The sequence below is a fragment of the Sarcophilus harrisii genome, chromosome 1 (genome assembly GCF_902635505.1).
Source record: "Sarcophilus harrisii chromosome 1, mSarHar1.11, whole genome shotgun sequence".
Taxonomy (NCBI): domain Eukaryota; kingdom Metazoa; phylum Chordata; class Mammalia; order Dasyuromorphia; family Dasyuridae; genus Sarcophilus; species Sarcophilus harrisii.
Window position 1 is genome coordinate 263,750,416 of NC_045426.1, and position 16,167 is coordinate 263,766,582.

At 36.0% G+C, this 16,167-nt stretch overlaps 1 protein-coding gene across 1 annotated transcript in view; it reads left to right on the forward strand.

Moving 5' to 3' along the window:
* Nucleotides 1-15,879, forward strand: part of C1H7orf50 (chromosome 1 C7orf50 homolog) — a 350,397-nt gene extending 334,518 nt beyond the window's left edge. Inside the window, exons 6-7 of the mRNA XM_031943517.1 lie at nucleotides 8,745-8,826; nucleotides 14,810-15,879. Coding sequence (XP_031799377.1) covers nucleotides 8,745-8,826; nucleotides 14,810-14,992 — 265 coding nt within the window. The 3' untranslated portion in view covers nucleotides 14,993-15,879. The remainder of the gene's footprint in view (nucleotides 1-8,744; nucleotides 8,827-14,809) is intronic.
* Nucleotides 15,880-16,167: the final 288 nt, after the last annotated feature.

A 16,167-nucleotide genomic window follows, 5' to 3' on the forward strand; every position in this document is an offset into this window, starting at 1 on the left:
GTTTGTTGACGAGCTGCCAGAAGACTGTTTTTCATTGGTCCAGCCATTCTGGAATATGTGTGTGTGTGTGTATACATATATATATTCATTATGCAGTCATAGACTGAAAGGAAGATCTCATATACCCCTAAAATATTCATAGCAACAATTTTTTGTAGGCAAAAAAGAACTAGAAATAGATTAGGCGTCCATTGTTTGGGAAATGGCTAAACAAATTGTATGTATGTAATGTAATGTAAGTGTATGATATTTCTGCAACATAAAAAAATATGAAGTTTATATTTGATGGAGAATGAAGATAACTGATCTTTATAAAAACAAACAGAAAGAAAGATAACTTCAAACCAAATCCCTTTCTTTTTCAGCACAAAGATAAAAAGGAAAAAAGCTAATATTTCATCTGATCGGGTTGGGTCTTGTGGCATCTGGAGAAAAAGTTTACAGTCCAGCTTCAGCCTCTAAAAGAGATAATCTTCTCACCAGTTATATACCTCACCTTCTCCCTTTGAGCTGCCATGTTTTCCTTCCCATCCAGATCCAAAAATCAACCCAGGTTTTGAACAGTGATATTGAAGTTCTGGCAATAGAACATGTCACAATCACTACACTATTGTGATAGACAAAGTTAAGCAATCTTTTTAATTGGCCTTATTGAAAATCCTGTACTATGTGTAACCTCTAGCCTGGTCTCAGATTTGGACTCTGGTCTAGAGTAGGAAGTTATTTTATCAATCAGAGCTTGGTGAACTAAGTCCAAGCAGGAAAATATTATTCTTGATAACTACACATAAGTAAATAGAAAGAACAACAATACCCAAACAAACAAACAAAAAATCCACAACACTAAATATTGGGTAATTATAATAACCAAGTTCAGCCTAAAGGAAAGTTGAGAAAGTACAGGGTTCAGAGGCTAGGAGTATGGAATACTGAATTTGCCTTTGGCCATAATCAATGTGTTGGCTAATTTTACTGAACTGCTTTTTAAAAAATCTTTATTACAGGGGATGGCTTGCTGTGTAGAAGAGGGCCTAGGGAGATATATAATTCAGCTCCCTTCATTTAATTCCTAGCATTTAATTTAAATACAAAAGGACACAATACTAAGATAAGAAACAATTTTTTTTCAAAAAATGTTTGTTGAGCTAATTTGAAAGTATTTAACTTACGAAGAATAGCCTAGCCTTCACATTTTCATATATGAAAGAAGAAATTAATCATTTGTATTCTGTGTGTTAATGTCTTAATTTTGCTCAGCACTTTACAGATTGAATGAGCCACAAAGTCTATACTTGCAGATTCTGCGCTCTTATAATGCTTTATATTTGTTTAGTTTTCTTCAGTTATAAAAATGCTTCCATTCTTTTTTCATTTGATTCCTTTTTAAAATTTGTTTATGCTGTATGTCTTTGTATCATAGTCATTACCCATCCACCCCTCATCAGATGGAACCATCTCTACAGACAAAAAAATAAAAAAATAAAAAGCAATTAAGCAAAGCATCTGATGCATTAAACTTGTCTGACAGTGTATACAATATTCTGTCCTAGTAGTCCCTCCCATTTCTGCTATGAAAGAAAAATTATATATTATTATCTGTTCTCTAAAACTTTAATGGGTTTTTCAATTATTAAGAGTTTCACTTCCTTTTAATCGTATTTTCATTTACATTGTTGCAATCATCATGCCTGATATTCTCTTGGTTCTGTTTATTTTATTCTACATCAGTCCATATACATTTTCCCAAATTTCTATGAATTTCTACTATTTATTTTTTAACCACACAATAATATTCTATTATATTCATACAACTTGAGGGATTTTTTTTTTCCAACCATCATTTTCCAATAAATGGACAGCTTCTTTTTTTCTAGTTCTTTGCCACAATGAAGAGTTCTGAAGAATACTTTAGCATATGATTAAACCTTTGTTTCTGTCTTTAACTTCCTTGGGGTATATGCTTAGAAAGAAGATAACTGAATCAAAGAGAAGTTAGTCACTTTTCTTGTTTCATTCCAAATTGAAATACAGAATGGCAAAACTATTTCACAGATTCACCAACAATTATTAGTATATCTAGCTTCCTACATATTGACAGTTCCCACCTTTTAAAAATGTTTTTCCAATTTGCATGTTAGGAAGTAAAACCTCAGAGTTGATTTAATTTGCATTTTTCTATTAGTGATTTGGAATGCATTTTTGTATGGTCATGAGTTGTTTTGAAAACTATTCATGTCATATGACTGCTTTTCTATTGGGGAATGACTGTGTGTGTTTTGTGTGTGTGTGAAATTTTTTTTTTGTTTGTTTTATTTTAATGAATTTTGTGTTTATAGCATAGTTAGTTCCAGATATGTCTTTTCTTCTCTTGCCCATCTTATCTCTTTGTAACAATGAAAAATAACTTTTCAAAACTGATATAGTGACCCAATTAGGGTGTGTGTTTGTAGAGAGAAAATTGTTAGGTCTGATTACAATATCAACTTAAAATGTTTTAGATAGAAGACTATATTATTTATATACACACATATACTTTATATATGCTTAAAAAAAACTATACACGTATACATCAGAGATATTGTGGATTTGGCTTCAGACCATCACAATGAAGTGAATATCACAATAAAGCGAGTCACAAAATTTTTGGTTTTCCAGTTTGTATAAAAGTTATGTTTATACTATACTATAGTTTAAATGTACAATAGTATTACATCTTAAAAAAAAAAACCCTCCAATCTATATACCTTAATTAAAAAATACTTCATTGCTAAAAAATGCTACCCATCATCTGAACCTTCAGCAAGCCCTAATCTTTTCTGAAGAAGAGTTTTGCCTTGATGTTGATGGCTGTCTGATCAGGGTTGTAGTTGTTTAAAGTTGGGGATAGCTGTGGCAATTTCCTAAAATAATATAACAATGAAGTTTGCCACTTTGATTGACTCTTCCTTTCATGAAAGATTTCTCTGTAGTATATGATGTTATTTGATGACATTTTACCTACCTTAGAACTCCTTTCAAAATTGGAAATAGTCATCTCAAACCCTACTGCTGTTTTATTAACTAAGTTTATGTATTATTCTTTGATATTGTCATGTCTCAGGGAATAGGGAGGCCTGAGGAAAGGGAAAGAGATAGGCAAATAAACAGTCCATGGAGCAGTCAGAACACATATCATTTATCACTTATGTTCATCATTTTATATGGGTGTGGTTTATGGCATCCCAAACTAATTACAATAGTAATGGCAAAGATCACTGATCAGATCACCATAAAAGATAAAATAATTTAAAAGTTTGGAATATTCTGAGAATTACCAAAATGTGAAACAGAGACATGATGTGAGCACATGCTGTTAGAAGAATGGTACCAATAGACTTGCTCAACATAGGATTTCAACAGACCTTCAATTTGTAAAATAATGCAACATCTATGAAACCCAGTAAAATGAGCTATATCTGTGTACACACACACACACACACAGCAAACACCTTCTGGTTCTGTGTTCCACAACTCTTTGTGGAAAGTGGGAAGCTGTGGATAGCAGACTGGATTAAAAGCCCAAATTCCACTATTTGTTGTTTACAAGAAACCCATTTAAAGCAGAGTGATACTATAGAGTAAAGGTAAGAAGGCTGGAGCAGAATCTATTATGCTTCAGCTGAAATAAAAAAAAGCAGGGGTAGCCATCCTGATCTCAGATCAAGCAAAAGCAAAAATTGATCTAATTAAAAGAGATAAGAAAGGAAACTACATCCTACTTAAAGGTACCATAGATAATGAAGTAATATCAATACTAAACATATATGTACCAAGTGGTGTAGCATCCAAATTCCTAGAGGAGAAGTTAAGAGAGCTGCAATAAGAATCAGACAGCAAAACTTATAGTAGGAGGGATCTCAACCTTACTCTCTCCGAACTAAATAAATTAAATCACAAAATAAATAAGAAAGAAGTTAAGGAGATAAATAGAATTTTAGAAAAGTTAGGTGTGATAGACCTTTGGAGAAAATTGAATGGAGACAGAAAGTAGTATACATTTTTCTTGCTGGTTCATAGAACCTACACAAAAATTGGCCATATATTAGGGCATAAAAACCTCAAAATCAAATGTGGAAAGGCAGAAATAATAAATGTATCTTTTTCAGATCATGATGCAATAGAAATTACATGTAATAAAGGGCCAGGGAATATAGACCAAAAATTAATTGGAAACTAAATAATCTGATCCTAAAGAATGAGTGGGTGAAACAACAAATTCTAGACACAATTGATAATTTCATCCAAGAGAATGACAATAATGAGATAACATGCCAACATTTATGGGATGCAGCCAAAGCAATTCTTAGGGGAACTTTTATGATCTCTAGATGCTTACTTGCTTAAAGTAGAGAAAGGGAAGAACAATGAATTGGGCATGCAATTAAAAAAGCTAAAAAAAGAACAAATTAAAAACCCCCAAGTAAATGCCAGATTGGAAATTCTGAAAATAAAAGGAGAGATTAATAAAACTGAAAGAAAACTGTTGAATTAATAAATAAAACTAAAAGTTGGTTTTATGAAAAAAATCAACAAAATAGATAAACCTTTAGTTAATTTGATTGGAAAAAGGAAAGAAGAAAATAAAATTGTTAGTATCAAAAATGAAAGGGGAGAACTTTTCACTAATGAAGAGGAAATTAGAGCAATGAGAAGTTATTTTGCATTTGATAATCTAAGTGAAATGAAAGAATACCTACAAAAATATAGATTGCCCAGATTAACAGAAGAGGAAATAAATTACTTAAATAGTCCCATTTTAGAAAAAGAAATAGAACAAGCTATTAATCAACTCCCTAAGAAAAAATCTCCAGGGCCAGATGGATTTACATGTGAATTCTTCCAAACATTTAAACTACTACTACTTCCAGTATTATACAAACGATTTGAAAAAATAGGGAAAGAGTCCTACCAAATTCCTTTTATAACACAGATATGATGTTGATACCTAAATCAGGTAGGTCAAAACAGAAAAAAAAATTATAGACCAATTTTCCTTATGAATATTGATGCAAAATTCTTAAATAAAATATTAGCAAAGAGATAACAGAAAGTCCTCTCTAGGATAATACACATCACCAAGTAGGATTTATACCAGGAATGCAGGGCTAGTTCAATATTAGGAAAACTATTCGCATAATTGTGACTATAACAATAACCAAACTAAAAAATCATATGATTATCTCAATAATTGATGCAGAAAAAGCATTTGATAAAATCCAACACCCATTCCTATTAAAAACACTAGAGAGTATAGGAATAAATAGTGTTTTCCTTAAAATGATCAGTAGCATCTATTTAAAACCATCAGCAAGCACCAACAAACTAGAATTATTACCAATAAACCAGGGGTGAAACAAGGTTGCCCAGTATGACCATTTCTATTTAATATTGTATTAAAAATGTTAGCTTTGGGAATAAGAGAAGAAAAAGAGATTAAAGGAATTAGAGTAGCTAATGAGGAAACCAAATTATCACTCTTTGTAGATGATATGATGGTATACTTAGAGAACCCCAGAGATTCTACTAAAAAGCTATTAGAAATAATCCACAATAACTTTAGTAAAGTTGCAGGATACAAAATAAATTCACATAAATCATTAGCATTTTTATATGTTACCAACAAAGTCCAGCAGCAAGAGATACAAAGCGACATTCCATTTAAAATAACTGTTGATAATATAAAATATTTTGGAGTCTGTCTGCCAAGGCAAAGTCAGGAACTATATGAACACAGTTATAAAACACTTTTCACACAAATAAAGTCAGATTTCATCAGCTGGAAAAATATCAAGTGCTCATAGATAGGTTGAGCAAATATAATATAAATGACAATACTACCTAAATTAATCTACTTATTTAGTGCCATATCAATCAAACACCCAAGAAATTATTTTACAGATTTAGAAAAAATAACAAAGTTCATCTGGAAGAATAGGTCAAGAATTTCAAGGGAATTAATGAAAAAAATGCAAATGAAGGTAGCCTAGTTGTGGCAGACCTAAAACTATATTATAAAGCAGTGGTTATCAAAACCATTTGGTACTGACTAAGAAATAGAGTAGTCGATCAGTGGAATAGGTTAGGTTCACAGGACAAAATAGGCAATAACTATAGCAATCTAGTGTTTGACAAACCCAAAGGCTCTAGCTTTGGGATAAGAATTCACTATTTGACAAAAACTGCTGGAAAAATTGGAAATTAGTATGGAAGAAATTAGGGCTTGACCCACACCTAACACCACATACCAAGATAAGATCTAAATGGGTTCATGATTTAGACATAAAGAGTGATATTATAAGCAAATTAAAAGAACATAGGATCGTTTGTTTACCTCTCAAATCTGTGGAGAAGGCAGGAATTTGTGACCAAAGAAGAACTGGAGATCATTATTGAACATAAAATAGGTCATTTTGATTTTATTAAATTTAAAATTTTTTGTACAAACAAAACTAATGCAGACAGGATTAGAAGGGAAGAAATAAACTGGGAAAACATTTTTACATTCAAGGATTCTGATAAAAGCCTCATTTCTAAAATATAGAGAGAATTGACTCAAATTTATAAGAATTCAAGTCATTCTCCAATTGATAAATGGCCAAAGGATATGAACAATTTTCAAATGAAGAAATTGAAACCATTTCTAGTCATATAAAAGGTGTTCTAAATCACTATTGATCAGAGAAATGCAAATTAAGATAACTCTAAGATACCACTATATACCTCTCAGACTTGCTAAGATGACAGGAAAAGATAATGATGAATGTTGGAGGAGATGTGGGAAAACTGGGACACTGATACATTGTTGGTGGAATTGTGAATGGATCCAACCATTCTGGTGAGCAATTTTGAAATATTCCCAAAGGGCTATAAAACTGTGCATACTATTTGATCTAGCCGTGTTTCTACTGGGTTTATATCTCAAAGAATCATAAAGGAGGGAAAAGGACCCACATGAGCAAAACTGTTTGTGGCAGCCCTTTTTGTAGTAGAAAGTGAAAAAAAAAAAAAACTGGAAAGTGAATGGATGCCCATCAATTGGAGGATGGCTGAATAAGTTATAGCATATGAATGTTATGGAATATTATTGTTCTATAAGAAACAATCAGCAGGATGATTTCAGAGAGGTTCAGAGACTTACTTGAACTGATGCTAAGTGAAATAAGCAGAACCAGGAGACATGGCAACAAGAAGATTATACGATGATCAATTCTGATGGACATGGCTCTTTTCAACAATGAGATGTTTCAGGCCAGTTCCAATAGACCTGTGATGATGAGAGCCATCTACACCCAAGGAGAATTGTGGGGACTGAGGGTGGATCAAAACATAACATTCTCCTCCTTTTTATTGTGGTTTGCTTGAATTTTATTTTCTTTCTAATTTTTTTATCTTTTTGTGCAGCAAGATAATGGTATATATATATATATGCCTATATTGCATTTAACATATATTTTTAACATGTTTAACATAGATTACTTGCCATCTAGGGGAGGGGATGATGGGAGTGGGGTATTTGAAACACCATGCATGTATTTTGAAAATAAAAAGCTTTAATTAAAAAAAAAAGTGGGAAGATATATTTCATTATTGATTCTCTAGAATTAAGATTAGTCATTGCCCTTTCTTAGAATATGGTTTCTTTTTTGTGTTCTTTTCATTGATATTATTACAATCATCTTGTATAGGATTCTTCTGGTTCCATTTACTTCATTCAACTTCAATTTGTACAAATCTTCCCATGTTTTTCTGTTTCACATTATTGCTTACTGAACTCACTTTTAGTGCAACTACCCACTTTTATCCCAGGCCTTTGCAAGCAGACTGGGCCTAATAAAGAAATCACTTCAGTAATGCGGATTAAGTACATTTTCAGCAGTTTAGTCTTAGACAGTTTTGTGGGTACATTAAGAGATGAAATGACTTTCTCAGAATGATTCAGAACAGTTCTAATGATCTTGTGATGAAGAGAGGACAGAGAGAGGACTGCAGGAACTGAGTGCGGATTACAACATAGTATTTTTACTCTTTTTATTGTTATTTGCTTGCATCTTATTTTCTTTCTCCTTTTTTTCAGTTTGATTTGATTTTTTCTTGTTCAGCAAGATAATGGTATAAATATGTATGCATATGCAGCCATTTAACATGTATATCTACCATGTTTAACATATATTGGACTACTTGCCATCTAGGGAAAAATTGGAACACAAGGTTTTGCAAGGATTAATGTTGAAGAATTATCCATGCATATGTTTTGAAAATAAAAAGCTTTAATTTTAAAAAATGACTTTCTCAGAATCATACAGCCCACGTTGTATCAAAGATGCGAGTTAAACTGAGCAGGACTTCCTGACCCCAAGACCAGTTTTCCAGCCACTAGCCCAGGCTGCTTTTTTGCCACAAAGAGTATTGCTTTGAATATTTTAGTATATATGGGATTCAGGTATTTCTTAGCCCTTGTTTGTTTTTAGGGATTTACACAAAGAACGGTTTTGTCTTGGTTAGATTTAGGTGAGGAAAAACTGGACAAAAGCCTAACCATAGGTAATTCTCCAAGATAAATGGGGTTCTGTCTCCCAGGAAGCAATATGCCAAATTCTTCCCTCCAAGAACAACATGAACTTGCCTCCCAACTTCTGGAAACAATATCTTCTGTGCATAGTTTAAATCAATACCTGATTCTCTTTTGTCTGTCATTTTTTTCTTAGTTGGGCCAATAAGCGTGAGGAATGGAAGTTTCAGAAGACAAGGCAGACCTGGCTCCTGCTTCATATGTATGACAGCAATAAGGTTTGTATTGAAACTGGGCTTCCAGTTTTCAAAAAGGTCTTTGTTGTGGAGTTGACAATGCTGTTTCCCCATGTCTTTGGAAAATCCTACTCCCTCTATCTATAAAATAGTGGCAATATTGCTTGTCAGATAGAGCAGATATGGGACTTAGCATAAGATCTTGAGAGTTAGAAGGGGTCTTGGAGATTATCTTATCCAACTGTTCTTCATTTTATAGATGATGAAGCTCTTTCCCAGAAAGAGGACTTGCTCAAAAGTCACATGCCAGTGTGCTCACTACACACTCCAGATTCCATATTCCTCACTCCATATAATTGTGCTTTCCAGAATCTTGTGGTTCGCAATGCTGAACTCATAAACACTCAGTCTTCAAAGGAGAGAAAGCACTTGTTAAAAGACAATCCTTGTCTTCTTTCCATTTAGCATTGTAGAACATCGTAGGTGCTAGAGAGACCCCATTTCCTCATCTGCTAGATAGTGGTAACAACAGCATCTACCTCCTAGGCTGTCAGGAGCTATAATCCTGTGTCCTCATTTTATGGACAAGAATTTGAGGCCCAGAGAGGTAAAATGATTTGCCCAAAGTCATATAGACTATTAGTGGAACTAAAGTCAAAGATTCCTCACTCCCAATTCACTGCTTATTCTACCCACTATATCACTCTCCTTTCCCTTAAAAATTGTTTGGGTATTAATACTTGATAATATGTTGGCATTTATATAACAGGAATGATCTTGAATAGGCAGCTAGATGGCACAGTGGATGGAGTGCTAGGTCTGAAGTAAGAAAGACCTGAGCTCAAATCCAACCTCATTCACTAAATCTGTGACCCTGAGCATGTCATTTAACTACTGTCTACCTCAATTTCCTCAGCTGTAAAATGAGGATAATAATTGTACCTTTCCAGGGTTGTTGAAAGAATCCAATGAGATAATATTTGTAAAGTTCTTAGCATAGTCTTGGCACATTGTAGATATTTAATAAATATTTCCTTCCTTCCTTTTCCCCAAATCCACTTCTGTTCCTACTCTCTCACACCTGCACCCTCTGAATTCTGCCTGGCCCCATGACTGCTTCAGCAACACCTGGCACATCTCGGCTCAGCTCTTCCTCAGTGCTTAGATTGCTAATTATAGCCACATAATACAGCAGAAACTGAGGCAGCTGAGATAGTCTCAAAAGATCCAAAATTTCCACCTTTGCCAGTAGTACTGACCATCAGCTTCCAAGTTTAACTGGATGTTTTTCCCAGTGATACCAAGGAAGCCAGGCTTACAAAAGAAGTGGAGTTCCAACATTTTCAAATGTGTATAGGATTTAAGGATTTAATTTTGAGCCAAGCGGGTCTTCTCATTTTGTGGTGAAGAACTACTGCTTTCATGGGTTCATTTTCCTCCATGTTGTTGCTGAACAACTTCCTTGCTCAGTCAATGCTTATGATTTGGGCCAGTTTCATAAAAGAGATGCTAGACTCCACAAATATCAAGTATGACCTAAGTACTTGGAAACTTTTTTTTAAATGGCATCTTGTGGTAGTGAAAATGCACAGATTATGCTAATGACACAGAACTATGTTTATTTCATGATATGAAATTCATGCAACATGATTACATGAAATTACTTCATTTTCTCCATCTTTTTAAACCTTGCCCATGGGTTTTCCACTGCTAAATTGCACTGCATTTCTTTCACATTTACTTGCCATCATTTCCTTTTCCTGGTTTGTTTGTTGTTTTTTTTTTTGCCAGGGGGAAACATGTTTCCTGTTTCATAGCATAACAGTATATATGAATATTTTGTAAGTTGCTCTAGGCCTTCCTTCAGGGAGAACATTTGTACTGAATAGTCACCCTGACCTCCAGTCTGCTTCAAACTTACTTAATGGATCAAGTTACTCAATTATTAGTTGGACCCTCTGTTGTTATCTTGAACAGGTGTGTATTTTGACCTGAAAAAATTCAGATGGGATCCAGAAGGATGACGTCAAACCCCCAGGAAAACAATCCCAGAATGCTGTCTCAAAATGGTTAAGCATAGTTTATAACTATGATTCTAGATTCCTATTGCCAAGCTGCACAGGGTAGACACAAATTTAAAATTAAAAAAAATTAAATGCAAAAGGTAGAAGAATACCAATGAAGAAAAAAATGAAGCACCAAATTCTTAGACGTTTGTTTCTCTTTGTAATAAATGTCCATTGGCTCTCCCTATGATAGATAAGAGATGTGATATTTCAAATCCCATTAAACATAGTTTACTAATGTGCCTTTATTTGGGCATACCTTGGGAACCAAGGTAAAAAATGGTGACTAATGCTTGTCCTTTCCAAAGATTTCTTTCCTTTGAAATTGAGAATCACTTGTGCTTGAAGTTGCTGTTAATTGTGATCTTTGCACTCTTAATTTATTTTTGAAATCTTTCCTGACCCAAGGATCTTTGGTAATTAGACAGTGACTAAGAGCATCTTTTCCTTTGGGGGAAAGACAGAAGAGAACAAACAGACTTCTCTGCTTTGCCCATGGATTGCTTTCATTCCCATAGTAAACATTCAGCTGCTTCCATCCTGCAAAATAAATAAGAGCTTTTGGTTTTGTTCAACTCTGGATTGAAAAGATACAGGATTGTCAGTTTTTTTCCCCCATAAAAGATTTTCTTCTCTACAAAACTCTCACACTAAAATGAACTTGAAATTGAGGCCCATTGCATTGCTGGGCTCCAAACACATTCTGTCTTCACCAATCCTGCTACCCTTTTATGAAAGCTAAACCCACTCCAAAAAAGTAATTTCCAGCTATATCCCTGTGATGTGGCAACAGGCTGTTGGTTCAGGCAGCATTCTTGAGAGTGAATGGTCCTTGAACATCATTGTAGCTGAAAGTGGAAGGTCAGGTTCTCGATTCCCGAGACAAAAGCCATTATTGTCACCTTGGACTTTGTATCAACTCCAGCAATTACCCCTTCACTCTGTTTTGTCCTTCACCCCTGCCCTTGTCCCCGGGTTCTCAAAATTCATTTGTGTTGCCAGTTAGGTTACATCTAAAAGGGCTTTATTGGGCCAGAAGAGAAAGATGAAAAATGTAAGACCCACAAAAATAGCATAAACCATCACTCCCTTTCCCCAGTCCCATGCGCAATGCTCACTCCTATCTCCAAACCTTTATTCATGTTCCTGTACTTGAATTGTAGCAAGTATTTGTTGATGGTCAATAATGTGTGGATGACTAGATACTTCTTGAAATCCTGACCATTCTTTTTTTTTCCCCCTGAGCAATTGGGGTTAAATGACTTTCCCAGGGTCACATAGCCAGGAAGTGTTAAATGTCTGAGATCAGATTTGGACTCGGGTCCTCCTGACTTCAGGGCTGGTTCTCTATCCACTGTGCCACCTAGCTGTCCCCTGCCCATTCTTTAAGACTCAAATCAGGTTCTATCTCTGAAGCTTTCTTTGACTACTCTGGTCCCTACTTTCAGGTTTCTCAGAATTCCTTATACAGTCTAATAACAATTTAGCACCCAATTAAGTCTCTTATTGCTTAGTGAGTTCCTCAAGGATAAAGATCACTGCTCCTACTTGACTCATTATACCTACAGTTCCTAGCACAGGACAGAAAAGTCTAGTAGGTGCTCTGTAAGCAAGCACTGAAGAGCAAACATGGAAGCCTCCATCTTCCAGATGCCATCCATTCCAAGATTCTGTGGCTTCTTGATTGTTTAAAATAGTCATCATTTTAAAGTATCAAGCAGCTTACATTTAATGCAGAACATTTCATCAGACATCAGATTGGCTAATGCAGATGCTCCCAGGGTAGTGGCTTGGGATGAACTCAAAAATCATAGGCAGGATATTTTGATTGAAAAGCCAGGTCTCAACTTCAGATCAGTAAGTTTAGTCAGTGTCTCAATGGTTGTTCTCTTAGTGTGTTCAAGGCAAGAGCATTGCCTTGCTTTGTGTGCATGTAAAAGTTTCTCATCTGAATGGTGGAATATTCAATATTGTTTCACAGGATGAGGTAGTATTCCAAACCAAAGTCAGATAACTAGGAGGTGGGATGGAATTACAGGCATTTGTGCCAAGGCTGCAAAAACATACAGGTTCTGCTGAGTCTAAACATTCCATCCAGGGTGGGTGGTGTGTGTGTGTGTGTGTGTGTGTGTGTGTGTGTGTGTGTGTGTGTGTTTTATTGCCACACTGGCCCTCTCACGTTTCTGTGTTATAAAGTGTTGCTATAGGTGCCCAGGGTTAGCATTGTGGTGGAGACCAGAGGGACACTTCGTAAAGTTTCCTTTCCTATTCCTACTCTGCTGTATGCAGACATGATCCCTACAGAGACACTAAAATAAAGAGCTAGCAAATAAAATTAATATATCCATAAATGTCAACCTGGTGTCCCAAGGCTGACAGGTTTGCATTTTCTTCTCAGTAATCTCTTTCAGTCTAGCTGTTCAATTGTTTTCTCCTTCTTGTCCCTCCCTGCTGACTTTTCCCACCATTCTTTTTTTTTTTTTTTTTTTTTTAAATCTCCAGTCTCTGGTTCCTTACATTGTTGGCATCTTAATTCTAATTCTGGAGTGGTCTTTTCCCTAAACTGTGACTTTTCTATGTCTTGTTGTCACCCCAGCCAGTAAGTGCCCAGAAATCCCCATTTTTGCCCATGTTTTTTGTCTGTACTCACTATACCCTGCATCACATCCAACTGTTGATGATGCCTCCTAAAACCTTGATTTTAAGTTTGGACTTCCACCACTAGTGGTTCTAATTGATTTAGTAGGGAATCAGTATGAGGTTATTTCTGAAAAACAGTTTCTTGCAGCCTCTAGCTACATTGTCCCCTGCTCAGCCCCAAGTCAGCTGCCACAGATGGTATAGAACCAGAAAGTCTCTTACCATATGAAGAATAAATTAGAGATGCTACAGCTATTTCCCCCAACAGGAAGAAGACGTCCATTCTTAGAACCGCTAATAATAGTTTATATATTATAGTACTTTAAAGATAATAGTTGATTTGAGTCTCACAAAAACTCCTATGAGATAGATGTTTTCAATTATCCCATTTTACAGATAAGGAAACTGAAGCTGAGGAAGGTTAAGTCACTTAACCAGGATCACACAGCTACTAAGTGTCTAAGACAGCGTTTGAACTCAAGTCTTCCTGGCTCCAGATCCAATCTGCTATCCACTGCAAAGTCCAGCTCCCTCCCACATTATCCCACATCACGAACCCACAGTTTTCAGAACCATACAGTTCCATTTCTGATTCTGGGGTTGAGTGACTTAAGCCTTAAGTAAGAGCCCCTCTGAGCACAAAAACTAACTTTTTTTTTTAAACCCTTCTCTCACCTATTTGTGAAAAGAGCAAGAGGATAGAATAGAAATCAAGGGAAAGGAAAACAGAAGGCATGGGGGCCATTAAGGCATCATTCATTTCAGGCATGTTATACTTAAGTCTATGGAATGGAGCCGGCCTAGATGAATTCTGGGAATGGTTTCCATATGACTTAAAATCTAAGTTGTTTTTCAGACTGACTGTGAACATTGCACATGGACAGCTCTGTCCAGAATAGCCACTCGGCCCTCTGCCAGGATTGGTATTATCACGTCCTGCCACACAGAGTTAAATTTGATGAGGTGTTGGTTGGCTTGCAAGGCTGCCTTCAAGCCACTGTGTCTCTGACTTGGGGAGCTCGTGGTCTGAAGTGTCACTCAGCCGCACAGGAGTGCACTCAGCTGCAGCAGTTGATTTCTCTGGGCTTAGCATATTTTCCCAGAACAAGCGAACCTTCGAGCCCCTCTTATAACTTGTAGAGAACATGGTGTTCCCTGTTAGTGATTTGCTTCTCTTCCTTTGAATATCCACATCCGCTGAGGCCATGCTCTCTCTCCACCACTTTCTCATCCCCATCTAAAATAGATCTTTTTTTTTTTTTTTTAAACTTCCACTGAATTTTTTTGTTTTCTTTTCCATTTGTCTTTCCCCATCAAAGGTCCCAGATAAGCATTTCTCCATTCTGCTGGACTATCTGGAGGGTCTGAAAGGAAGGGCCCGAGAGGTGACAGTGCAGAAAGCTGAAACGCTCATGAAGAAACTGGATAATACAGAGCCTGAAGATTCAAGCTTACTAGAGAAGAGTGAAAGAATCCGGCAAATCCTGCAGCTGCTTTCCTAAAAGAGAACAAGCCCACATCTCTGCAGCTCCTCCAGCAGAAGAAAAGTTGTCTTCCCAAAATCTCAGGAAAAGATGACTCTCCCCTTCTCTCACCTGAATGTATATGGATGTGTGTGCACATGTGCATGCACACACAACAGAGTGTTTTTTCTAAATTTCAGCGTCTGACCTTCTCCCAGGCAAATTATCTGGAGAAGGTAAAGAAGGCTTTGTTGTTCAAACCTATTATTTCTATTTCTAGATACAAGCTTTGGTTATGTCTGATGATCTCTTTCTGATGTGATTTGATCTTATCGGGGATATAGAAAAAAATGGTCCTTTTGTGTTTTTTTAAATGTTCCTAGATCAGAGTATTATCACCTTGAAATGATATAAAGAGATCCAAATCCTTGGTTTTAGAAGGGTCTCCAAAGCCCAAGTTTGAGAAGGCGGGGGAAGGGAGAAAGGAGAGACAGAAAGAGGGAAAATCAGTGTGTGTGTATGTGTGTGTGTGTTTTACAAAGGAATGGTTTTCACAAATGGATACAGAACACAGCCTTTACCCTGCCAGCTGTAATCCATCACTGTCAGCAGCATATGCATATTGTTGGGATCTGTGTATCCCACAAGTAGAGGGTAATGAATTGGGTTTTTTGGTAGTAACCTGTCTTGAGTTCAGCAAGGGATCTCAGAGCTATGGAGTGTCTCTAGTTTTATCTCCTCATTTTCCAGCTTTCCACAACACTTGTTGCTTGGTTACAGTGCAAGCACTGGAGTGGAGGGGAAATGGGGGGAGGGAAGGGGTGCTGCAAATCAGCCAAATTGTGTACCTGGATGGGCAGAAAATGGAATGGGTTGGCCTTATTTTTAATAAAAACAAAGCCTGGCCATTGTGCTATTAACTCTCATTTTACTGCTTGTTCCATTTCATTTTTTCATTTGCCTTGTGTAATTGCCTTTGGATGGAGTTAATTTGTACTCCATGGCTGTGACATCTCTATGAATTGTGGTCATCTCCAAGGAAGAATGTCCCCAAATCCTTCTTGAAAGAAAAACAAAAACATTAATTACCACCAGGAGTTCCTGGGGTTGAAGATCTGACTTGAATAACAGTACTAATTGACCACTTGTTCCTCGCCAGTCCTGCCAACCTGATTCTTAAAGGATTTGGCAGTTACAATGCTTGGCTGGGCTTT